At 41.8% G+C, this 27,091-nt stretch overlaps 1 protein-coding gene across 1 annotated transcript in view; it reads left to right on the plus strand.

Moving 5' to 3' along the window:
• Positions 1 to 27,091, plus strand: part of USH2A (usherin) — a 1,244,521-nt gene that overhangs the window by 148,030 nt on the left and 1,069,400 nt on the right. The window contains exons 7-8 of the mRNA XM_060246775.1: positions 3,745 to 3,929; positions 23,585 to 23,806. Coding sequence (XP_060102758.1) covers positions 3,745 to 3,929; positions 23,585 to 23,806 — 407 coding nt within the window. The remainder of the gene's footprint in view (positions 1 to 3,744; positions 3,930 to 23,584; positions 23,807 to 27,091) is intronic.

Genomic DNA, 27,091 nt, shown 5'->3' on the forward strand with positions numbered 1-27,091 from the left:
TATATTCCACATGTTAATCACCCTTTGGGTGAAGAAGTACCTCCTTTTATCCGTTCTAACCCAACTGCTCAGCAATTTCATCAAATGCCCATGAGTTCTTGTATTGTGAGAAAGGGAGAAAAGTACTTCTTTCTCTACCTTCTCCATCCCATGCATAATCTTGTAAACCTGTATCATGTTACCCCGCAGTCGACGTTTCTCCAAGCTAAAGAGCCCCAAGCGTTTTAACCTTTCTTTATAGGGAAAGTGTTCCAAACCTTTAATCATTCTAGTTGCCCTTTTCTGCACTTTTTCCAATGCTATAATATGCTTTTTGAGGTGCGGTGAACAGAATTTCACACAGTACTCCAAATGAGACTGCACCATCAATTTATACAGTGGCATTATGATACTGGCTGATTTGTTTTCAATTCCCTTCCTAATAATTCCCAGCATGGCGTTGGCCTTTTTTTATTGCAATCACACACTGTCTTGACGTTTTCAGTGAGTTATCTACTACGACCCCAAGAGCTCTCTCTTGATCAGTCTCTGCCAGTTCACACCCCATCAACTTGTATTTGTAGATGGGATTCTTGGCCCCAATGTGCATTACTTTGCACTTGGCCACATTGAACCTCATCTGCCACGTTGATGCCCACTCACCCAGCCTCAACAGATCCCTTTGGAGTTCCTCACAATCCTCTCTGGTTTTCTCCACCCTGAACAATTTAGTGTCATCTGCAAACTTGGCCACTTCACTGCTTACTCTCAACTCCAAATCATTTATGAACAAGTTAAAGAGCATGGGACCCAGTACTGAGCCCTGCAGCACTCCACTGCTTACCGTCCTCCACTGCGAAGACTGCCCATTTATACTCACTCTCTGCTTCCTATTAATTAGCCAGTTTTTGATCCACAAGAGGACCTGTCCTTTTACTCCATGACTCTCGAGCTTACTAAGAAGCCTTTGATGAGGAACTTTATCAAAAGCTTTCTGGAAGTCAAGGTAAACAATATCTATCGGGTCTCCTTTGTCCACATGTTTGTTCATCCTCTCAAAGAAATGTAACAGGTTAGTGAGGCAAGATCTTCCCTTACAGAACTGATGCTGAGTCTTCCTCAATAAGTTGTGTTCATCAATGTGCCTACTCATTCTGTCCTTAATAATGATTTCTACCAACTTTCCCGGTATTGAAGTCAGACTGACTGGCCTGTAGTTTCCCAGATATCCTCTGGAACCCTTTTTAAAGTTGTGGGTGACATTTGCTACCTTCCAGTCCTCAGGAACGGAGGCAGATTTCAATGAAAGAGCACATATTTTTGTCAGAAGATGCACAAGTTCAACTTTGAGTTCTTTCAGAACTCTTGGATGTATGCCATCCGGACCTGGTGACTTATTAGTTTTTAATTTGTCTATCAGTTGTAGGACCTCCTCTCTTGTCACCTCAATCTGACTTAGGTCTTTCAACATAAGTTGTTCCAAAATAAGTTGTTCTGGAGCAGGCAAACACTTCTCATCTTTCACAGTGAAGACAGAGGCAAAAAATGCATTCAGCTTCTCAGCCATTTCCCTATCCTCCTTCATTAATCCTTTGACCCCTTGGTCATCTAAGGGCCCCACTGCCTCCCTGGCTGGTTTCCTGCTTCTAATATATTTGAAGAAATTTTTATTGTTGGTCTTTATGTTTTTGCAATATGCTCCTCATAGTCCCTTTTTGCCTGCCTGATCACAGTCTTGCATTTGATTTGCCACATCCTGTGTTCCTTTTTATTAATCTCATTTGGACTAGCTTTCCACCACTTAAAGGAGTTCTTCTTACCTTTTACAACTTCAATTTCTTTGTTTGTTAACCATGCAGGCCTTTTCTTATACCTGTTTGTGCCTTTCCTAACTTGTGGTATATATTTTATCTGAGCTTCTAGGATTGTAGTTTTAAATAGCCTACAAGCTTCCCCAAGGATTTTGACTGTATTTACCTTTCCTTTCAGTTCCCTCTTCTTGCTAGGAAGAAAAGAAGAAATAGTGTGAGGAAGGGAATACAGGGGAAAATGAGGTGCACCTCTCAAGTAGTTTTGGGTTCCCCACTGTGCAACTGGGCCATAGTTTTCCTGCAGTTGCTGGGGAACGGAAGAAGGGCAAGCTGAAGACAGGAGGGGCAGATAAAGGAAGGTTGACTGGTGGGTGAGGAGAGAAGGTAACAAGAAAAGGCAGTGGCTTTGGAAGCTTATGGGGAGGGAAAAATGAGATGCTCGTGTAGGACTGCTAATCCCCAGGTGGGGCAGGGGATCCCCTGATTTGGAGGCCCTCCCCTCGCTTCAGGGTCATCAGAAAGTGGGGGGGGGGAGGGAAATGTCTGCTGGGCACGCCATTATTCCCTATGAAGACCAATTCCCATAGGGAATAATGGAGAATTGATCCCCAGGTATATGAAGCTCGGGGGGGGGGGGCTGTCATTTGAGCTAGAGGCACCAAATTTGCAGCATAGCATCCAGTGCCTCTCCTCAAAACACCCTCCAAGTTTCAAAAGGATTGGATTAGGGGGGTTCAATTCTATGAGCCCCTATCCTTCATTATTTCTAATGGAGGGAAGGCATTTACAAGGTGTGCTTGTCACAACCTTTAAATGTGATGGCCAGAACTGGAGTTTAGTTGTGCTTGTCACAACCTTGCTCCTGGCTCCACCCCAATGTCTCCTGGCTCCACCCCCAAAATCCCCAGATTTTTCTTGAATTGGACTTGGCAACCCTATGCTCCTGCAAGTCTTTGTGGGTCCCCTTTTTGTGTAATATAATATTGTGATGAGCCAGGGGTTCTCTCTGGTGCTGCAGTACTTTTCAGAGTTCTGCCCCTTGGGAGAGGTAGCTTCAATGCAAGCACAGCAAGCTTGAGAGAAGAGTTTCAGTCATTCCCGTTTGCCCTCTTTTTGGCTTTCCTCTTAACTGGTGTCTCTTAGCTGTCAGAGACCAATCACTTCAATCTTTAGCCCTTTTAAGAACTCCATCCTGAAATGGTGTAAGCCCAGAGCTAGCATCTGACTCATAACAGCAAACATAACTCATAACTCACAACAGTATCCCCACCCATCTTCCAGGGCAACAAGACACAAGCTGGCCCCATCAGAGGTGATCAGCTAATGGGAACATCTCAATTTCCTCTTCCAGGGAAAGGAGACCCAGCTGGCCTCATCAGAGTTTATCAAGCCTCCCATTTTCCTCTCATTGCCTTTTGGGTGGAGCAGCCTCTTTGGGGTGAAAACAAGGTGTCTGCTGACTCCATGCTCATCACATAAATTCACACTCTGGTGAGGAGCCTTTAGTGTGGAGTGGATCCCCATTGCTACTTGGGATCAGGCATGCCTTGATGCTTTTGGGGGAAGCCCAAGAGAGCAGAGTCAGACTCTGGACTATAATATAATATATAATAGTATGTTTTAGTGTGCTACAGTTATAAGGACTGTTGTTAACAATGCTATAATTTTTTAAGTCTCTAGATTTTGTATTAAAATTTGAAAATATTTGTCATCTCAGCCTTTTATTCATTGCTTTGTTATAAAACTTACATATGTCTGCACAATTTTTTTTGAAAATAAAATTGCTGATTCTAGTGCAGTTTATGTTAACTTTAACCCGTGGTGACCAGTGAAATAAATTCATCAGAACTAAAGCATGCCTCTTAAACTTTAGCTAATGTGGGGCCAAGAAATATAAAAGTTATGGTATTCCAAATTATTTTATCTTTCATTGTGTTTTGCTATTGATTTGTAGGTGTTTTACATTATACTACAGTTCTTCAGTCCACAGCCAGAAGCAATACAAATACAAAGGAGAAAGCAAAATGACTCGAACTGGGAGGATTGGCAGTACTTTGCAAGAGACTGCAGTATGTTTACAATGCAGAACAATGGGTCACTAGAAAATCCAGACTCAGTCAACTGCCTCCAGCTTCCTAGGTATGAACAGACAGTAAAGTGCATAATGTAATAAACCACTTTGGATTTGAAGTCAAGGCAGGTAAAATCTGGAATGTACACAATCCCAGACCATAGTTTGAGGTCAGTGGCAGCCCTAATTTATTAGGGAATGAACTGCAAAATAGTATGAGATCAATAACCATCAAATATGATCAAGGGATTTTAAAATGGACAATAGAAAGAGGGTTCACAGATCCTGATCAAAGCATAGCCTGTGTTCCTAAGCCTAGAAATTTGAATCCAACCTGCACCAAAAATAAGAGTCTTGAAACATCACCAAATGGATTACATTAGATTTTTCCTCTAAAAGTAGAGCATTTTAGACATAGCCAGTCCTCACAAAAATGGAGAAGAGGAAACTTCTTGGTACCCTGCCTCCTGATCAATATAAATCCTGCCAATATAAATTCAAAACTGGAGTTGGAAGATTTGTTCATGATACAGCAACGTGAGCACACATGCTTCTTGCTTCTCATTGTTTCATAAAGTCCGTACTTTGAGGCCTATGAATGTAGAACAAACCATGAAATCCCATTCTTACAGTTCAGAATATTTATTTGAAAAAAAGTATATATACTACATCCAGATGAGAAGTTAATTATTATTATTATTTATTAAATTTAATGAATTGCCCTATCCCGGTTAGCGCCAGGCTCAGGGCGATGTACAACAGTAAAAAATACACATATATAAAATCAATTACAGTAAAAAATTGCAAACCCTGATGGCGTCTTTAAAGTGCTCTTAGTCAGTACATCATGTCAGGGATGGGGGGATTCCCCCCCCCCCCCAAGAGGGGGTGGAGAGGAAAAGATGCCAGCACGGCAACCGTCGCTGTCCTTATGCAAAGGCTTGGTGGAACATCTCTGCCTTACAGGCCCTGCAAAACTGTAAAAAGTCTTGCAGGGTCCTGATGTCTTCTGACAGAGCATTCCACCAAATTGGGGCCAGGACTGAAAAATCCCTTGCCCTTGTTGAGGACAGCTGGACCTTAATAAGGATGGGCATACCATCAAATCAGCATTAGAGAAAATAATGTGGAAACCCCAATAGGGTGTGTTCACATTGCACTAAATAATGCTTTTTGCAACTGGATTTTTTCCTATTCTGATGCAGTAAACATCCAGTTGCAGAACACATTATTTAGTGTAGTGTGAAAGCACCCGGAGTCCAAACACATGAGATCCTGGGAGTTCTATGTATAAACCTCAGTCTGAAGTGGGTTTTTATAAACTGTAGTCAATATATATGACCTTGATTTGGATCAGGACTGGTACCTGGGATGAGGTGTGTGTGTTTTACACATTTTTCCTGTGCCATTTTTCTGACAAATCACAGGATCTGGATGTTTCTTCCCAAAGGGCTATTCATTGGGGCTGTTTCAAGTTCAGAAAATGGCCAAATGTGGAAAACTTAAAACCTCTTCCCTGTCAGGCCAGCCCTAGATTGTCTGGCACCCTAGGCAAGGCTAACTTCTAGTGCCCCCCCCCCACTGATAATGTCACCGAGTCACATGGGGGCACCCAATTTGTTGCCTCCAGAATGCTAGCCCCTACGAAACTGCCTAGTTTCAGGGCTAGCCCTGTTTCCTATCCTATGATCCTGATCCAAATTGTGCTCCTGCCTGCCTGCTATTAAAAAAAAAAAAGATAGGGAATTCTACACGCGCAACTCTCAGCATCTTGTTTGTGTTGTCCCTTATATGGAGCTGATTAAATTCCTCTATAGAGTTCTTATTTCTCTCATCTTATTATTTCAGCACTGCCCCCCCACAGTAAAGTTTTAATTGTTGTTTTTAAGTTGTTGTATGTATTTTTGCTCTGATAATTGTTTTAATAATATACTTTTGTTGGTTTTAATGGTTTTTAAGATGCAATTCTATTATGTATGCTTTAATTGGTTAGTTGCCTTGGTGGCCTTGTTGAGGGCAGAAAGGCAGGGAATAGTGTTTGTAAAATGAAATATACTGCCATGCCTCAGTTTATTACCTGTTACCAGTTGCTTAGGTTATCAGCCAGTTGCCACCTAAGAACATAAGTGTCAAGCACCAATATTTCTTAATAACCAGTCCTTTGTTTTAAATCAAAAGTAGGTTTATTGTTAGAAACTCAGGAGCTGTACCAAGGACACAAGCCTTGGGAGTAATGATGTACAAACAGTTACACAGGTGCTATATAGGATATCATCAAAGGTTACCATACCAATGCATACTTGAGTCACGAGTTCAAAGGTTACTAACCAACTATCTATTTCATTACTAAGGAATTTTAGACTATTGGAAACATCAAACATTCTCACACTACTCTGGGAAGAGATAAGGGTTGTCTGTGTGAAACTGTGGAAGAGGTGACTTGAAGGTAACATCAGCCAGGCTGTAGGATTAACATCCTAGGGCCAGATGGATTTATTACTTGCCCACTGGTGGTAAATAAGAGGGGAGAGAAATGGAGAGCTGGTGACCTGCTCTCTATCTAGAAAACTGCAGTACAGAAATGAGCGCGCTTGACATACTGCCCCCCCTAAGCCCTCCTTCTGGGCTTTAAAGGATATTTAGCATAGAATTGTTTAATCAACGCTGGGGCTCTCACATTTGAACTAATCACCCATTCATAGTGAGCTGTTGAAAAAGTTGGCAACAAACTGTACTCCTCTGTCACTAATTAATATATCCAGAAAAGAGTGTAATTTCACCATGTGTTGGGGGAATAGCTTTGCTAGTTTTTTAGCCGTGGGTATCTGTGAGCATGGGATGAAGTGTGCTTGCTTAGAAATGGCGTCTACTACCACAAGGATTATGTTTTTTCCCTGGGAAAGTGGGAGTTCTACAATAAAATCCAACGATACCACTGACCAAGGTCTGGCTGCTGTCTCCAGTGGTTGTAATAAGCCTGGCAGTTTTCCTTCACTGGGTGCAGGATCTTGACATATCCGAAATGCCCGGCTAGTTTGTTGTCATGACAGGACTGCAGCACTTCTTTCCAGAGGCTCTCTGGTATGTAAAGTTTATTGTCCTTGTACCAGAAGCCCCCCTCCCCCTTTTTCACCCCCTCGGATATTGCATCTCCTTCCTTTTCCACCTCTTTAATCAGTCTTCTCTCTCACCCCCCTCCCATTTCTCTTCAGGTTTTTTGTGCTTTGCCTGTGAGTGGGTAGTCACAGCTCCCCCCAAGTGGCCGGGAGAGATTAACAAATCGATCACTTCCTCTCTTTGGCTGTTGTGCTGGGGGAGGCGAGATAGCATGTCTGTTAAGAAATTCTTAGACCGCGGGATGTGTTTCAGTTTGAAACCGAATTTGGTGAACAATTCCACTCACCGGATCTGATTCTCAGTTGGTTTTCTACGCCCTGTTAGGACTTCCAAGTTTTTATGGTCTGTCCATATCTCAAACGGGACCCTCGCTTCTTCTAACCGAGATCTCCACGTCTTTAACGTGAACATTACAGTGAACGCTTATTTATCCCACACCGACCACTTCCTTTGATCTTGGGAGAATTTTTTGGAGATGTAAGTGCAGGGTTTTAGGGACCTCCCCCCCTCATCTGGTTGCATTAGAATTGCCCCTATGGCGACATCACTAGCGTCGCATTGGACCACAAAGGTTTTAATGCATTGGGGTGAATTAGAATGGGTTCACTGGTGTACAGTCTCTTTAATTTGGTGAATGCCTCTTTACAGCTTTCCATCCAATTCAATTTTGCTCCCAGCCGCTTGGCCTCGGGACCTCTCCCTTTCGTTTTAAGGAGGTCCGTCAAGGGGAGCGTGGTGTGGGCAAACCCTTGTATAAAACTATGGTAAAAATTTGCAAATCCAATAAAGGATTGGAGCTGTCTACGTGTCCTCAGGGGTTCCCAATTTAGTACTGCTTGTATTTTGGCTGGGTCCATCGCCAAACCCCTCCCCGACATTCGGTAGCCCAGGTAATCCAGTTCCGTCTTATGGAACTCACACTTAGATAGTTCTGCATATAGTTGATTTTCATAGAGGGTTTCCAGAACTTACCTCACCAATTTCACATGTGAGGGGAGGTCTTTTGAATAAATAATTATATCATCTAGGTACACCACTACCCCTCGGTACAAGTACTTTCACAGCACTTCGTTTATGAAGTTCATGAAGACTCCAGGGACCCTTTGCAACCCAAACGGCATGACTAAGTACTCAAATTGTCCCATCGGCATGTTAAACACCATTTTCCATTCATCTCCCTCTTTTATGTGCACCCAGAAATAAGCATCTCTCAGATCCAGTTTGGTAAAAATCGTTCCCTCTGTCACTGTGCTTAATAAGTCCTTTATGACGGGTATGGAGTACACATTTGATGTCAAAATCGCATTGATCCACCTAAAATCCATGCATAGCCTAAGCCCCCTGTCCTTCTTCCTAAAAAGAACTGGGGTAGCATGGGGGGCAGTGGCTGGTCTTATGAACCCACGTTTTAGGTTCTTGTCTAAAAACTTGCGAAGCTCTGCTTTTTCGGTCCACCCCATGGAGTATAGTTTGGCTCTGGGGAGGCTCTGCCCCGGAATCAGTTCTATGGCACAGTCAGTATCCCGATGCAGGGGGGGGGGGAGCTCATTAGCTTCTTCTTCACTAAACACTTGTTTTAAGTCTCTGTACTTTTTTGGGATCGATCTCACTTCTTCTATTGTGAGGCATAGTTTTTCGTTCAATGGGGGAGGTTCAGGGCCCCACTCCTCGTTCAATTTGTGAGGCTTGCACCCTCCATCTCTAAAGTATATGATTTAGTCACCCCACTTATGTTGGGTTCATGTTTAGCCAACCATCCCACTTCCAGGACAATGTCAAATGACAATGAGGGGGCCACAACAAAGATCTCCGTGTCCCAGTGATCTTCTATCCCTACTGGCACCCCTTGGGTATGTTTTGTGCAGGGTTTCCTCTTCATTACTGTCCCATCCATCTGTTCAAATTGTATGGGGACTCTTAGGGAGTCTGAGAGCCTCCACTAGTTTGGATGTGATTATGCCTCTAGTGCACCCAGAATTTAGTAGCACTTGCGCATGTATAAATGTTTAAGGTTAGGGTTCAGTAAAGTCAGTGGGATGAAAAATAAGGTCCCCATAATCCTCACCCTCAGTGGCGCCATTAGTTCCACGACCTGCTGCCCGGCACCTCTCAGTGCATGTTGCTCTCATTTCCCACTGGCTCTTCTTCCCAGGCTTCTGCTCCCAGTTAGTTGATGACGATGATCACCTCTTCTCATGGGGTTGCTGATGCTGAGCTGCCCTTCATTGTCTCTTTTGTTTGTCCCTCCACCTTCTTCGCTTTGGGCGCGCTGGTTTTCGAAGTGAGGGGGGGCCTAGAGGCCGCTTGGGGAAGTTTGCCACCATGTGGTTGGGGTCTCCGCACCGAAAGCAGTGCCGGGGGATGGTTGATTTAGTTGTCCCCCCCGGAGGGGCCTGCCTTCTGCCCTTCTGCTTTTGCCCCCGGCCGAGACTCACGTCTTCCCTTACTCCCTTGCTGCTGTTGATGCTGGAGAGCCACTCTCTTCATGTTGGTTTCTACTTCTCCCACCAGTTGCACCCACCCCACCAGCAAGGTAGGGCGAGCTTGTTGGAGGGCTCGATCCAGCACACTGGCATTCAGGCCCCTCTGAAACTGCTCAATCTTCATCTGCTCGTTCAACCCCTTTACTATAGCTGCATTGGCCCCAAACTCTGCTGCGTACTCTCTTACCACCTTGGATCCCTGTTGTAGGTCTCTCAGGGTCGTCAGGGCTCAGTTCTCTTGTAGGGGATCTTCATTCTGCGTTAGCAGTGCTTGCAGGAAAGCTGCCACTGTGTCTAGGTCAGGGCTCTGGGTTTCATACAGACTCACATACTATCTCTTGGCAGCCCCTTTTAGTTTGGAGCCTAAGTAATCCACTCAGCTAAACTCATCAGGGAAGGTGTGCCCCCAATAGAACATGAAGCTGTTAGCTTGTATCGAAAAGTATGTCCATTATCAAGGACAGAATGAGTAGGCACATTGATGAACACAAGTTATTGAGGAAGACTGTAAGGGAAGATATTGCCTCATTAACCTGTTACAGTTCTTTGAGGGGGTGAACAAAAAGGACCCAATAGATGTTGTTTACCTTGACTTCCAGAAAGCTTTTGATAAAGTTCCTCATCAAAGGCTCCTTAGGAAGCTCGAGAGTCATGGAGTAAAAGGACAAGTCCTCTTGTGGATCAAAAACTGGCTAATTAATATGAACCAGAGAGTGAATATAAATGGGCAGTCTTCACAAAGGAGGACAGTGAGCAGTGGGGTGCCGCAGGCTCAGTACTGGGTCCCACGCTCTTTAACTTGTTCATAAATGATTTGGAGTTGGGAGTAAGCAGTGAAGTGGCCAAGTTTGCAGATGACACTAAATTATTCAGGGTGGTAAGAACCAGAGAGGATTGTGAGGCACTCCAAAGGGATCTGTTGAGGGTGGGTGAGTGGGTGTCAACGTGGCAATGAAGTTCAATGTGGCCAAGTGCGTAGTAATGCACATTGGGGCCAAAAATTCCAGCTACAAATACAAGTTGATGGGGTGTGAACTGGCAGAGACTGACCAAGAGAGAGATCTTGGGGTCATGGTAGATAACTCAATGAAAATGTCAAAACAGTGTGCGGTTGAAATAAAAAAGGCCAACGCCATGCTGGGAATTATTAGGAAGGGAATTGAAAACAAATCAGCCGGTATCATAATGCCCCTGTATAAATCGATGGTGCAGTCTCATTTGGAATACAGTGCACAATTTTGGTCACCACACCTCAAAAAGGATATTATAGCACTGAAAAAAGTCCAGAAAAGGGCAACTAAAATGATTAAAGGTTTGGAACACTTTCCATATGAAGAAAGGTTAAAACGCTTGGGGCTCTTTAGCTGTCAAGAGTCGGCAGCTGGATCTCTCTCCCTGGACCGCCCCGACCCAGGTAGAGAACCTTCGTCTTCGTCGGATTCAATTTCAGCCGACTCAGCCTGAGCCAAGAAGCCATGGCTTGTAACGCCAGGTCTAGATTTTCCGGGGTACAGTCAGACTGGCCACCCATCAATAGATAGAGCTGGGTGTCATCTGCATATTGATGGCACCCCAGTCCGTACCTCCTGACAATCTGGGCAAGGGGGCGCATATAGATGTTAAATAGCATCGAGGATAGGACCGCTCCCTGCGGCACCCCACAACTAAGAGGGTGCCTCTGGGATGCTTCCTCCCCTATCACCACCCTTTGTCCCCGATCTTGGAGAAAGGAGGTCAGCCACTGAAAGGCAGATCCCCGAATCCCCACATTGGCGAGGCGGCTAGTCAGTAGCTGATGGTCAACCATGTCAAAAGCGGCTGACAGATCTAATAATAACAGCACCGCAAAGCCACCCTGATCCAGATCCAAACTCAGGAGCTGTACCAAGGACTCAAGCCTTGGGAGTAATGATGTACAAACAGTTACACAGTTGCTATATAGGATATCATCAAAGGTTACCATACAGATGCATACGAGTCAAGGGTTCAAAGGTTACTAACCAACTATCTATTTCATTACTAAGGAATTTTCGACTATTGGAAACATCAAACATTTTCACACTACTCTGGGAAGAGATAAGTGTTGTCTGTGTGAAAATGTGGAAGAGGCGATTTGAAGGTAACATCAGCCAGACTGTAGCATAAACATCCTAGGGCCAGATGGATTTATTACTTGCCTACTGGCTGTAAATAAGAGCGGGGAGAAATGGAGAGCTGGTGACCTGCTCTCTATCTAGAAAACTGCAGTACAGAAATGAGCGCGCTTGACATACTGTCCCCCCTAAGCCCCGCTTCTGGTCTTTAAAGGATATTTAGCATATAATTGTTTAATCAACGCTGGGGCTCTCACATTTGAACTAATCACCCATTCATAGTGAGCTGCTGAAAAATGCTTACATCTAATCAGAAAATAAGAACATAAGAGAAGCCATGTTGGATCAGGTCAATGGCCCATCCAGTCGAACACTATGTGTTACACAGTGGCCAAACCCACCACCCCCAAGTGCCATCAGAAGGTTCACAGGTGGGTCTAGAAGTCCTTCCACTTTGCCCCACCCCCGTCACCAAGAATACAGAGCATCACTGCCCCAGACAGTTCCAATAATATACTGTGGACCTCTGCTCCATATTTTTATCCAATACTCTCCTGAAGCTGTCTATGCTTGTAGCCGCCACCACCTCCTGTGGCAGTGAATTCCACATGTTAATCACCCTTTGGGTGAAGAAGTACTTCCTTTTATCCGTTCTAACCCAACTGCTCAGCAATTTCATTGAATGCCCACGAGTTCTTGTATTGTGAGAAAGGGAGAAAAGTACTTCTTTCTCTACTTTCTCCATCCCATGCATAATCTTGTAAACTTCTATCATGTCACCCCACAGTCTACGTTTCTCCAAGCTAAAGAGCCCCAAGCGTTTTAACCTTTCTTCATAGGGAAAGTGTTCCAAACCTTTAATCATTTTAGTTGCCCTTTTCTGGACTTTTTTCAGTGCTATAATATCCTTTTTGAGGTGTGGTGACCAAAATTGTGCACTGTATTCCAAATGAGACTGCACCATCGATTTATACAGGGGCATTATGATACCGGCTGATTTGTTTTCAATTCCCTTCCTAATAATTCCCAGCATGGCGTTGGCCTTTTTTATTTCAACCGCACACTGTTTTGACATTTTCATTGAGTTATCTACCATGACCCCAAGATCTCTCTCTTGGTCAGTCTCTGCCAGTTCACACCCCATCAACTTGTATTTGTAGCTGGAATTTTTGGCCCCAATGTGCATTACTACGCACTTGGCCACATTGAACTTCATTGCCACATTGATACCCACTCACCCACCCTCAACAGATCCCTTTGGAGTGCCTCACAATCCTCTCTGGTTCCTACCACCCTGAATAATTTAGTGTCATCTGCAAACTTGGCCACTTCACTGCTTACTCCCAACTCCAAATCATTTATGAACAAGTTAAAGAGCGTGGGACCCAGTACTGAGCCTGCGGCACCCCACTGCTCACTGTCCTCCTTTGTGAAGACTGCCCATTTATATTCACTCTCTGGTTCATATTAATTAGCCAGTTTTTGATCCACAAGAGGACTTGTCCTTTTACTCCATGACTCTCGAGCTTCCTAAGGAGCCTTTGATGAGGAACTTTATCAAAAGCTTTCTGGAAGTCAAGGTAAACAACATCTATTGGGTCCTTTTTGTTCACCCCCTCAAAGAACTGTAACAGGTTAATGAGGCAATATCTTCCCTTACAGTCTTCCTCAATAACTTGTGTTCATCAATGTGCCTACTCATTCTGTCCTTGATAATGGACAGGTCTGGGAAAAAAAAATAAGGAAAATTACCAAAGTCATTTTTTGAGCTGGTAAAACAAGAGAGTCTAGAAGACATTTGGAAGGAACTAACCCCCAAAGAACGGGACTATACTTATTTTTCAGCAAGGCATAATTCTTTTTTGAGAATTGATATGATATGGACTACAAAAGATCTTGGACTATTAACGAAGAAAATAGAGATACTTCCTAAAATAGAGGCAGACCACAATCCAATAATGTGGTCTGCAAAATCAGGGGAAAAGACTCCAAGATGGCGCATAAATGAGGATTTGCTACAGAAACAGGAGATAGTGGTGTCTCTGGAAAAGGAAACTAAATGGTTCTTCCAAATATATGAAAATGAGGACACACAATTTCAAATTGTGTGGGATGTCTACAAAGTGGTAATGGGGGGCATTTTAATTACATTGACTAATAAAGATAAAGGAGCCAAAAATAAGCAAATGGTGGACATTCAGAAAGAAATTGGAAAAAAAGAGAAGGAGCTTAAAAAGCGACCTGGGTAAAAGAAAATTATAAAAGAAATTACAATATTACAAAGCCAATTGAGACATTTGTTGAATAAAGCGGTGGAATGGAATTTAAAAAGACTCCAACAGAAATCTTTTCAAGGAACGAATAAACCTGGAAAATATCTGGCTTGGCAAATGAAAAAAAGACGGGAGAATAAAGTAATTAACAAAATCATGGTGGGAGGAAAAGATATTGTTGATCATGAAGGAATTAAAAGGGAATTTTATAAATACTATGCCAAGTTATTTAAAAGTCAAAGTGTGGATAAGAAAAAAAATTGATGTGTATCTACAGAAAATTAAGGTAAATCCCTTAACAGAAAATCTGGAGGAGATGTTGAATAAACCAATTGAAAGAGGAGAAATAGAGGAGGCGATTAACTCAATGAAGTTAGGAAAAACACCCGGTCCAGATGCCTTTACAGCAAAATTTTATAAAGTTCTCGCAGAGGCGTTATTACCAAAACTTCAGAAACCGATGGACATTATAAGAACAGATGGGAAAATTCCTAACACATGGAACGAAGCAGTAATTTCATTGATACCTAAAGAAGACAAAGATGCTACAAATGTAAAAAAACTATAGACCAATTTCATTACTTAACAATGACTATAAAATATATGCAAGAATTCTGGCAGAACGCCTTAAACAGCATTCGAGCAGTTTTATTAAAGAAGAACAAGCAAGATTTCTTCCCAGAAGACAAATTAGAGATAATATCAGAACAGTTATAGACATTATTTATCCTGAAAAAGAAGTAGCATTATTCTTTGCAGACGCAGAGAAAGCATTTGATAATGTGCATTGGGACTTTATGTTTGCAGTGATGGAGAAACTGAGACTGGGAGAAGATTTTGTAAGAATAGTAAAGGCGATATATTTTGAACAATAAGCAAGGCTCTGTATTAATGCAGATTTAACAGAAAAAAATTATAATAAGTAAAGGAACAAGACAAGGTTGCTGTCTATCTCCACTGATATTTATAATGACTTTAGAGGTCTTGCTAATGAAAATTCAAGAAGATAGAAGAGATAGAAAGACTGAAAGTGAAAGGTTTTTGTTATAAGTACAGAGCATTTGCAGATGATGTAATGTTTATTAATGAAAATCCCACTCATGTAACACCATTGTTGCTTCGTAAGATACAAGAATATGGAGAATTAAACAAAGAAAAATCAAAAATTTTGTGCAAAAATATGTTAAAGAGTAAACAGGAAGAACTACAGAGGTTAACAGAGTGTGAAATTACCTCTAAAGTAAAATATTTATGTGTGGAAATAACAACAAAAAATATTAATTTGTACAAAATAATTATGAGAAACTCTGGTGTAAGAATGATGGAGATTTGATAAAATGGAATACATTAAATTTGTCTATGCTGGGCTGAATTTCTGCAATTAAGATGAATGTCTTACCGAGAATTATGTTCCTGTTCCAAACAATTCCAATAGTGAAAAACAACAAACAATTTAATAAATGGCAAAGAAAACTTTCAGAATTTGTATGGGCTGGGAAAACACCAAGAATCAAAATGAAAATTCTGACAGATGCGAAAGAAAAAGGCGGATTTCAACTACCTAATTTAAAGCTGTATCATGATGCAGTATGCCTGGTGTGGATTAAGGAATGGATGACATTATTAAATAGAAAATTACTAGCATTAGAAGATCATGGAAACATTTTTGGATGGCATGCTTACATGTACTATGGGAAAAATAAGATGGATGGCTTCTTCTCACATCATTATATAAGAAGTAATTTGTTAAATACTTGGTCAAAATATAAAAGATATGGAGTTGAGAGGAGACCGCTTTGGGTTGTGCCAACAGAAGTAATAAAATTGTATTCAGATATTAAAGAAGAGAAGTGGTTATCATATAAACAGCTTTTAAAAATTCAAGTAGGAAAGGTGGAATTAAAACAGGACATTAAGAAATATGGAATAAAACAAGAACAAACAGAACTGGAGAGAATGCTGCTTGGGGAGAATGAAAAGCTGATTTCAAAGACATATAAACCATTACTAAAACGGTCCACGGAAGATGAAGTAGTTAAATCACAAATGATAAAATGGGTGACAAAATACCAGAAATGTGGGAGTGGATTTTGAAAGTTATGCATTGGAGTGAAATGGACAAGCTTACAAGAATCTTAAAAGAACAAGAGTTAGAGAAGTTTAAAAATGAGTGGGCAAAGTTCCAAAAGTATGTTGAAAAACAATGGAATGTTAAAGGATATTTGGTGATTTTTGACAATGTTTAATCTCTAAAGAAACTTTATATGGATTATAGTAAAAAACCCGAGATTATTGGAAAATATATTTTTCTTTTTTCTTTTTTGTTAATGACTAAAGGACTACTATGAAGATGGATTATAATTATAACCTATGGTTTTTTTCTTTTCTTTTTAATGTTTTTTCTATGAAGTGAGATTCTTTAATAGAAAAAGTTTTACCTTTTTAACAATTTAAATAAAATACCCTGCCGGGGGTCACAAAAAGGGGGGAGGGATGGAGAAAATGTAATGTACCGTATATGTATTCACTTTTAATAACAAATGATAATATGCTATTACAATATAATAAATTGTTTTAAACGATAATGGTTTCTACCAACTTTCCCGGTATTGAAGTCAGACTGTGACTGGTCTGTAGTTTCCTGGATCTCCTCTGGAACCCTTTTTAAAGATGGGGTGACATTTGCTACCTTCCAGTCCTCAGGAACGGAGGCAGATTTCAATGAAAGAGCACATATTTTTGTCAGGAGATCCAGAAGTTCATCTTTGAGTTCTTTCAGAACCCTTGGATGTATGCCATCCGGACCTGGTGACTTATTAGTTTTTAATTCATCAATCAGCTGTAGGACCTCATCTCTTGTCACCTCAATCTGACTCAGGTCTTTCAACACCCCTTCCAAAATTAGCGGTTCTGGAGCGGGCAAACACATCTCATCTTCCACAGTGAAGACGGAGGCAGAAAATGCTTTCAGCTTCTCAGCCATTTCCCTATCTTCCTTCAGTAATCCTTTTACCCCTTGGTCATCCAAGGGCCCCACTGCCTCCCTGGCTGGTTTCCTGCTTCTAATATATTTGAAGAAATTTTTATTGTTGGTCTTTATGTTTTTTGCAATATGCTCTTCATAGTCCCTTTTTGCCTGCCTGATCACAGTCTTGCATTTGATTTGCCACAGCCTGTGCTCCCTTTCATTAATCTCACTTGGACTAGCTTTCTACCGCTTAAAGGAATCCTTCTTACCTTTTACAGCTTCCATTACTTTGTTTGTTAACCATGCAGGCCTTTTCTTATACCTGTTTGTGCCTTTCCTAACTTGTGGTATATATTTTATCTGAGCTTCTAGGACTGTAGTTTATAAGCCTCCAAGCTTCCCCAACGGTTTTGACTGTATTTACCTTTCCTTTCAGTTTCCTCTTCACATGCCTCCTCATCTCAGAGAATTTGCCCCTTTTAAAGTTAAACGTGGTTGTGCTGGTCTTTTGGGGCAACTCCCTATTTCTACAAATGGTGAAATCAATAACGTTATGGTCACTTCTCCCAAGTGGTGTGATCACTTTTACATCTCTCACCAAGTCTTGGGCATTACTAAGGACCAAATCCAGGATCGCCCCATCCCTGGCAGGTTCTGTGACTATCTGCTCCGTAGCACAGTCATTGAGATCGTCTAGAAACTCTATCTCTTTCTCTCGACCAGAGCACATATTGACCCAATCAATCTGTGGGTACTTAAAATGACCTATTATGACACAGTTTTTATGTTTGGCCACTATCTTTAATCCTTCCATCATATTATAATCGTCTTCTATCTTTTGATTTGGTGGGTGATGACAAACTCCCATAGTTAAATTTCCTTTTGGGCCCTCTATTTTGACCCAAAGCATTTCTAGAAGGGAATCTAATTCTCTGACCTCAGTTTTACTGGACTGTATACCCTCTCTGACATACAGAGCCACCCCACCTCCAACCCTTCCCTCCCTATCCTTCCGAAATTCCCACAATGTCTATGTTTTCCTCCAACACTAAACATTCCAACTCACCAATTTTACTTCGAATGCTTCTAGCATTTGTATACAAACATCTATAATTTCCCAGGCAAGTTAGGCCCACAACCTTCCTCCTGCAGCCTCGAGACTTTGGCAGACAGTCCATATTGTTTGTCACCATCTCAGTGGTCAACTCTGATCCATTACCCAGTAGAAAAGTAACAGCTAACCCTTCATCTCTTTGAGATGAGTCCTCCCGAACCAGAGACATTTCATCTCCTATCGGCTTTCCCCCAAGATTTAGTTTAAAAACTGCTCTGCCATCTTTTTGATTTTAAGCGCCAGCAGCCTGGTTCCATCCGGGGACAAGTGGAGACCGTCTCTTTTGTACAGCTCCCGCTTGTTCCAGAAAGGATCCCAGTGCCTAACAAACTTAAACCCTTCCTCCCTTCACCATCGTCTCATCCACACATTGAGACTTCTAATTTGTGCCTGTCTCACCAGTCCTCCACGTGGAACAGTTAGCACTTCTGAGAAGGCTACCTTGGAGGTCCTGGACTTAAATCTCCTGCCTAGGAGCCTAAATTTTTCCTCCAGGACCTCATGACTGCATTTCCCCACATCGTTGATGCCAACATGCACCACGACCACTGGCTCCTCCCCAGCACTGTCTCTCAGCCTATCTACTACATGCGTAATGTCCGCTACCTTCGTACCAGGCAGGCAAGTCACCATACGGTCAGTTTTGCCACCAGCTGTCTACTTGCCTAAGGATCGAATCACCAACTACCAAGACCCCCCCCCCTCTCCCTGCCCAGGGATGGTTCCTTGGTGCGAAAGGATACCCGTTCACCAACTGAAGAAGAGGTCCCTACTGAGGGCGCATTCCCCTTATCCTCAGCACGGTGCCCTGTTCCCTCTCGACCCTCATGCTCCCTGGCAACAACGGGGCTGCCACGTTCAGAGTGGGGCTCATTTAATATGTCCCTGAGAGTCTTCAAGTGCCTAACTGACTGTCTTTGCTTCTCCAGGTCAGTCACCTTGGCCTCAAGGGTACGAACTCGTTCCCTGAGGACCAGGAGCTCCTTGCATCGAGCACACACCCAAGACTTCTGTCCTGTGGGCAGATAGTCATACATGTGACACTCAGTGCAAAACACTGGAAAGTCCCCACCCCCCTGCTGGCATTCTACCTTCATGATAGCTTTTTAAAAAATATACAGTCCCCTTTTAAATCCTGTTTTTTTTTATGTGGCTCTCCTTCTGGAGGGTCTACTTACCTTATTGGGAACACAAAGAAAATAGGGATCTGGGTTCCTAGTCCTTACACAGTCCCCAGGCCAAGAGCCCTTTGGCTCTCGCCCTTCGGCTCTGGCAAAAGGTTCAGCTTAATAATGCAAAGACGGTGGGGCTTCAGTCTGCCCCAGAACACAGCTACTCCTAATCAATCAGCAACAATCACCTTCAGCCCACTCAAACCAAACAACAAAACAAAACAAACCTACTGTTTTCATCTATATGTTGCACATTAAAATACCCACAAGTTTTCAAACTTTGTAGTAGACCAGATAGTCATAGTTGTACTTGAGGATGAGACCCAATAGTTGTCTTGCCCTTCCATGAACCTTGTTTTGTGTATTGTGCAGTTTAAGAGAGAGAGAGGGGGAGAGAGATGTCTGGCTTCAGCCATACCTGTCTGATAGCACCAAGTCCTGGGAGAATTCAGGACCTAGTCAGCATCAAATGTATGTTGCACTTGTCTCAAAAGCCATCTGGGGCCATTCCTCCAGGTGCAGTAGGTGTTTATTGTTGTTGTTTGCTCTTTCAGTCTTAGCAGCAATGCTTTTAAAGTGTCAGCATCTTTATCTGGGTTTTCACAATTCAACATTCTAAGGGAGGAACAAGAGGTCACTGAGGGTACATTGGTTTTACAGAAAATCATAATTTGCATTGTTGTTACCATTCCAATGGAGGACAGTTGGAAAGAATTGCTAAATGTATTGGCTGAGCAAATTGGGGGGGGGGGGGAGAGTAAAGAATCCAAATATTTTAAAACACTGTAACAAAAACATTATTCTTTGTAAAAGGAATTTCAGACCTAAGGAGTGATATGTCATAAATGTTTTATAGTGGAACATTGTTTTTCCTTCAATTACATGGCATGAATGATAATAGGAAGTGATTCAAGTGAGCAAAATTATGCAGGGAAGATGTACAGTAACCTTCATTTTAAAATGCTTCTAAAGTCTTCTGTATATTAAGTGTTGGCAAATGTGCTCTTCTGTTGTAATTTTAAAGAAGAGATTAACAAAATGTTACTCTGTGCTAAAGATACAAATAAAAATTCTGCTCTACCAGCCGTATTTCATAATCATGCAAAGCTACAAACAAGTTTCAATCATCACAGCCTTTTGAAAGTTTTTTTTTAATCAAATATTTAGGGAGAAATTTATCATAGGCCATATAGATATGATCAGGCATGCTATTCCTTCTGGCTGAAGCTTGGCTGAATTCCTGTAGTCCTGGAGCCTTCTGATATTTTTGAGTTTTGTTTCTGCTAGATTAGGTGCAAGTGACACATTAGAAAAAAGGGGGGGGGGAGTCTACTCATGCATGTAACAAATGATTTTACACATGATTGTGAAGATCAAAACAACATGTTTTAAAGGCCATTTTATTAGGGATGATTCCTTTGTTTTCCCCTATGAGATTCCTTTTTGGATTGAAACCCATTATATGTGAGATCGAAGAGCAGTCTGGGAGTTCTGACTTTTGGGAATTTTCTATTTTTGTGTCTGGGTTTTCTTGGTGTCCACTACCATGAACGTTAGTATAATTTTTTTCCTTTGAAGTCTCTAAGGTCTGTACTTCTGCAATTTGAAAATTCAGGGATTCCAGGAAAATCTCACCTCTATGATGCAAAACAAAAAAAAGAGAGAGAATAGAAAGAAACTTCATAAAGGCTGAGTTCAGATGAGCTGTTTGATCTGGTGTCATTGCTGTTCCTTTCCAGATATAAAATGCATGATCAGACAGCAATGTCTGCCTCCCATACACCAGTCATTGGCACCTTGTTCTCACCCATCTTCGAACCAGAATTATTTGGCACAGGGCAAAGTCCGATATTTGGAAATGTCAGGGCTTTCACCCCACATTTCCAGCTGTCTGAACTCCCCTGTTGCAAAGACAAGCCATTTTGGAAGTCTTCCCTTCTGTTTTTTGCCTCCTTTTAAAAAATCAGTTAGCAATGTGCACATAAGCAGTTCTAAGCAGGGTTTTGAATTACCGCTTGTATGTTTCTGCACCAAAACGCTCTGTGAGTATCAGGAACCCCCAGGGGAGTTGTTTTTAAGTGACACTTTAACACTCTCTCCTGTTTCATGAGGTTGGAAAGCCAAGTTAGGCCCCGCCCCTTTTTTTGCTTCAGAGTTGCTGTTTGAGAGCATCCCATTATTGACACAAGAGTAAATGTACTGAAGTCAGTGGGGCTACTCTCATGTAAAGCTGTGTGATGCTTACACTTCCTACACCCATGTATTCAGAGGAAGAGAAGCACAGCAAAGGAGAGGTGCAGTCTTTATGGGGGGGATCGCAGAGCTGTCAAAAAGGAGCTGGAGCTTTGGCTATGCATTTATGCACAGGTGTGAAAGATAAACAAAAAGTGGGTGCCACCCACCCTCCCACTCCATAGTTACCACACAGCAATAATCTGAATGGTCAGCCACAGAGCAAGTGCATGGTTAAGGGTGGAATGTTTGGACAAACCTCTTCAGAACAAATACCATCTGATAAAATAGAGGTGTGGCCAAACCGTGCCTAGCCTGTCATCTGACTTCACTGCAAAACTACTCCCTGAAGAGGTGCCCCACTTTTTTTTCTGGGTTGCAAAAGAGCATAGTTTCCTCCTTCTGGTTTGCAGGTAGGGTACAGTGCTTTGTCTAACTTTTTCCAGGATCTGAATTCTCAGGGCTACTGAAGTTCTACACACATGATTTATTTTCCCCCTTAATCTTTGTGTTCTATTCCATTGAAATTGCATGAAATTTGACAGAAGGTTGTGGAAGCAAAACCTTGGACTAAAATGGAATAAATTCTAATTGGAATAAAACTGGGTGGATCTACCCAGCTCTATCTGTTGATTGATGGATGGCTGAACTCCACCTCAGGTATTTTGGACAGAGTGTTGGGCGCCATAGCTGGATGATTGCTGCAGAGTTGACTGAAGTTGTCCTACAAAGATGGAGGTCTATACCTGAGACATGGGGGACTAGGGTTAGGAATTGGGCTCCTGGCATTTGGTGGGGTAACACTGGTTCCAGCACCGAGGGTACAAAGCCTCAGGGTGGTGCTGAATTCCTCCCTTTCCATGGAGGCCCAGGTCACTTCATTTGTCAGATTGGCCTTTTATCATCTTTGGCTAATCAGGCAACTGACTTCCTATCTCACTCCTCATGACTTAGCTATGATGATCCATGCACTGGCCACTTCCAGGTAGGATTACTGGAACTTGCTGTATGTGGGGCTACCCATGAGCCTGAAATTCTAGACATTCCAGATAGGTGCAGAATGCAGCAGCATGTCTTCTGATGGTGATGCCTCTGCAGGCACACATTCAGCTGGTGTTACATCAACTGCTGCTGATTGAATACTAGGGTCCATTCTGCATACACTTCTGATTTTTACTTCTGAAATTTACTGTGCCAACCTAGTGGAACATGCTTCCACTTGAGACTTACTATGGTACCACAGGGCCTGTAAAGTGGAGCTGTTCTGCCATGCTTTTAGTTGAGGTGGCAGACATTCAATCCTTCAGGCATCCCCTGTTGATGGCCCCTTCCTCAGTGCCCTATTGAATATGAATTGGGCACTGGAGCTTCATGGGATACCCATCTCTGTTTGACATGAGGCATGGGGTTTTGCTGCTGTTTTATTGTGCCATCCATTGTTTTACTGTTTTTACTGTTTTTTATTGTTTTGATGGGTTTCTCTTGTGAGCTGCCCTGAACCCACTTGTGACATAGTGTATGGTATAAATAAATAAAATAAAATAAATATACTTGTTAGGAAGACATATGGGAATAGTTTTATGAGTTAGAAGATCAGGTTACTGATCTCAGTCTCTGAAAGACTTATCAATGGGATGTTGTTGTCATCCACCATCCTTTCATATTGTTCTCTTTTTCTTCCATCAGTCCATGAGTTTTATTGACATGAAGCAGTGTTTAAAAGCAGGTAGTAATGGTCACTTCTATGCAGTCCAGGGAAGAGAGCAGAGCTGTTCTGATTTGTAGGACTGGACTAAAGATTTCTGTTTCTCTGCCAAGCATGAGAGAAAGACAATTCAAGATAACCCTTTACCCACAGCAACATTTTTCACAGATGCTATTTCATATATTCTGGAAAACGTGTCAGGTAACACAAGTTCAAATGTAATTGTTCCACTTTCATGTTGTGTTTGTAGCCACTAGAGCTGTGGAGAAATATTTGATGACAACATATTTACAAACCTAAGTGTCACATTTCCACTTCCAGATTGGTAACTCATTGCAGACAGCACCTTGCTATCTGAGTGGTAGCTTAGATAGAGGAACACAGAAATGTAATTCTTTGATGTCTTTAAAAATTACTAGTTTCTTTGGATTTCATTTGCATGACATTTTCCTCTGAAAAACTGTGGTTGACCAATTCCAGACTGCTTTGAATATATGAAGAGTACTGTTCATTTCTGGTTAAGCATCTAAAGAAAGGCATTTTGTTTGCTTTTCATTTTTAAACAGCATGACACCATATTCCCATGGAAATATTACTTTCAGCATTCTCACACCAGAACCAAATCGTCGACCAGGGTACAATGATTTCTACAATACCCCTGAACTTCAAGAGTTTGTAAAAGCCACAGAAGTAAAGATTCATTTATTTGGCCAGTATCACACTATTGAGCCTTGGGTTAATTTTAAACATAAATACTATGGAATAGATGAAATTACTATCAGTGGGAGGTAAGTTACTCTTTATTTAAAAATGAAGTATTAATTGATAAAAGTATTTAGATATAGGCTTTATAAACCCTGCCTTTCTTCTGGAAAACGCAAGGGGGCATGCACAATGTTCTCAGGAAGCCTCAGCAAGGTTGCTGTATTTTATGCCTTAATTTAATTTTAGATATTTATACTCTGCTATTCTTCAAAATAGGGACCCAAAGCAGCTTACAACATCATTATCTCCTCTTTTGTTTTTATTCTCACAACAACCCTGAGAGGTAGGTTAGGCTGCAGTCAGATGAGCAGTTTGATCCAATGTCACTGCTATTCCCTTCTGGATTTAAAGTGCATGATCAGACAGCAACATCTGCCTCCCGTTCCCCAGCTGTTGGTACCCCATTCTGACCTGCTTTTGAATCAGAATTCTTAGGCACTGAGGAAAATCTGGTATGGATGTCAGTGCTTTCACTCTGCATTTCTGGATATCTGAACTCCCCTGTTGCAAATTCAAGGTGGTTGGGAAGTGTGAACTTTCAATTACACCACTTTTTAAAAGATCAGATGTGTTCATAAGTGAATCCTTGTCCCAGGGTTTGTAATCACTGCTTGCACATTTCTGTACCCAACACTGTCGGGATTGGAAGCCCCCAGGGGAGATGCTTTTGAGTAACAATCCCCCCTAACCCCTCCTGTTTCTTTGGGTTGGAAAGCCATAGAAATAGTCCCTAAATAGACTCTCATATTGTCAGGGAGCCTGAGGAGCCTGGCAACTCTACTCCCCATCCCAAATTGTTGGAACTGTCTGTCTGGGGCAGTGATGCTCTGTATTTTTGGTGCTTGGGGGAGCAACAGTGGGAGGGCTTCTAGTGTCCTGGCCCCACTGATGGACCTTCTGATGGCACCTGGGTTTCTTTGGGCACTGTGTGACACACAGTATTGGACTGGATGGGGGCACTGGCCTGATCCAACATGGCTTCTCTTATGTTCTTATTCCACTTTCCCCCAAGCAAACTGTTGAAATTATTCCACTTTCCCGCAAGCAAACTCTCATGTTTTATTTTATTTATTTTTATTTTATTACGTTCGACTTATATCCCGCCCTTTCCGCAAGCGGACTCATGTAAATCTGCATGATGCTTACACTTTCCCACATGTATTCTAAGGAAGAGAAGCAATGTGACAGAGAGGGGCTGCAGTACTTGGCAGAGGGGTTGCAGAACTGTCAAAAAGGAGCAGAGCTTCAGATACATGCTTATGTGCATGCATGAAAGAAGCACACACAAAAAGGATGCCTCAGTAATCTGAACAATCAACCACAGTGCTAGTGTGTGATGAAGCTGGTTCAGGGTGGGATGTCTGATCAAAACTTCAAATTACAAAATAAAATGGTTTAATCAGAAGCACGGCCAGACTGTGCCAAGCCAGTAGCGTGACCACAGCCATTGACTGTCCCAAGTTTATTCAACAAGTTTCTGTGACAGAGTGGGCATTATTTTATTTTAGTGAATTTCTATTCCGCCCATTCCCCGTAGGGCCCAGGGTGGAGTACAACATATAATAAAACAATAAAATACAATAAAAACATTTTAAAACTCAACAACACTCAGATTACCATGACATCTCATATTGCCCAGCCTAGCCATCTCACATCATGATATCTCATAGGGATGGCAGTTTTTATAACAATTCCTAGCACAGATGACAGTGCTGGCCAGAGAGGCCAACCAGATCAAGAATAGATGCTCACGGCCTCAGCTAAAAGCATGTGAACCTGGGTCTTCCAGATCATAGTCCAGCACTCAAATTAATACACCACTGGCTCTCCAACCATATTATGGGATCAGTTTTTTTATGGTTTACAAATGAAGAGATGAAGTGGTACAATGGTGCTAATTTCAGATGCAAAATGCTATTACCCCTTGTTTATTTTATTATTTTATTTTATCAAATTTATATCCCGCCCTCCCCTAATGGGCTCAGGGCGGTTATGGAAATTTACTGGGATGTAGAGTAACTTTTAAAAGTAAAGGTTGCAAGAACAGGGACTTATACAATCAAGAGAAATATCAACAGAAAATCAGGGCAAAGAAGACCAACAATACGACTCAAGTCTTATCAGAAAATGGCCCCTACAAAATGGCTTGGAATCCACCCTATAACTGTTTTTTAAATACAGCTAACATTTTTTGAAGGGGAAACTGTTTTTAAAATTCTTTTCTGGTTTTCCTACCTCTTACAGATCAGTGTGCACAACTGAAAGCCTGACTGAAGCTTTGCTCTAGTGGCGCTGCTCAGTTTTATTATGGAATACCAAACATGGCAGTTATAATGGTCTTAATAATCACTAAACTCTTTGTCAGTCAGTTTTACCCCATAAAATGAGGCTTCTGTCAGTGGAAGTGTTACATTATATGTGACTGACAACTTTATTGTATATGTTTAGTCGGTAGTCTTGTTGAAGACATAATTACACACTGTAAATAAAATGCAAATTAAGTAATGACTGAGTCTCTAGTGAAAGATGTGGTTTTTAAAAATAAATGATTAAAATATAAATCAAGGGTTTTTTAGCAATCAAAATGAAATTATAGTCACTGAAGTAAGGAATAGCCATAGGCTTGGTTTTTTTTAAAGTTTTATTTATTTAGATAAGGCAGGTTACAGAGCTTTTATCGTTTAAATATATTGACATATATAACAATTAGATGTGGAGAGGGTATAGTATAGCCCAAACTTATCAGTTCTGAAATGATAAGCAAGGCTGGTACTTGGATGGGAGGCCATCCAGTAAGAATTTGGTAAAACACCTCTACTTAAACACTTGCCTTGAATATTCTATAGGACCAGCATAAGCTGGTTGTGACTTGGTGACATGTAACCATGTAACCACTGGGGGCTTGGGGCTCACATGTAACCATTTGGGGCTTGTGATTTTCCCATGGATAATATAATGACTTTGCAAGAGTCATTTTAATTGAGCAGACATGGGGAATAATCCTAGATGGGACTCAGGAGTAAATCCCATTTTATTTAATGGGGTTTACTTCCAGGAAAATGTTTTCAGAATTGCAGATGTAGTAGTGTCAACGCCTTCAGTATCAAACTCCTGATCTGAATCATGGCACATTGTGGCAGATTTTATGCCTAAAATCTATGTGAAAGACATTATTGGATCGCCCAGAGACACACCTACTTTGACTTCAAGTCCACATGCATTTTCATAATTTGTGAGACATTTGACGTAGCAAGCCAGTCATGGTTAGTTTTTTTACTGCATTGTGCCCATAAATAACCTAGGTAATT

The sequence above is a fragment of the Heteronotia binoei genome, chromosome 1 (assembly GCF_032191835.1).
Source record: "Heteronotia binoei isolate CCM8104 ecotype False Entrance Well chromosome 1, APGP_CSIRO_Hbin_v1, whole genome shotgun sequence".
Taxonomy (NCBI): Eukaryota; Metazoa; Chordata; class Lepidosauria; order Squamata; family Gekkonidae; genus Heteronotia; species Heteronotia binoei.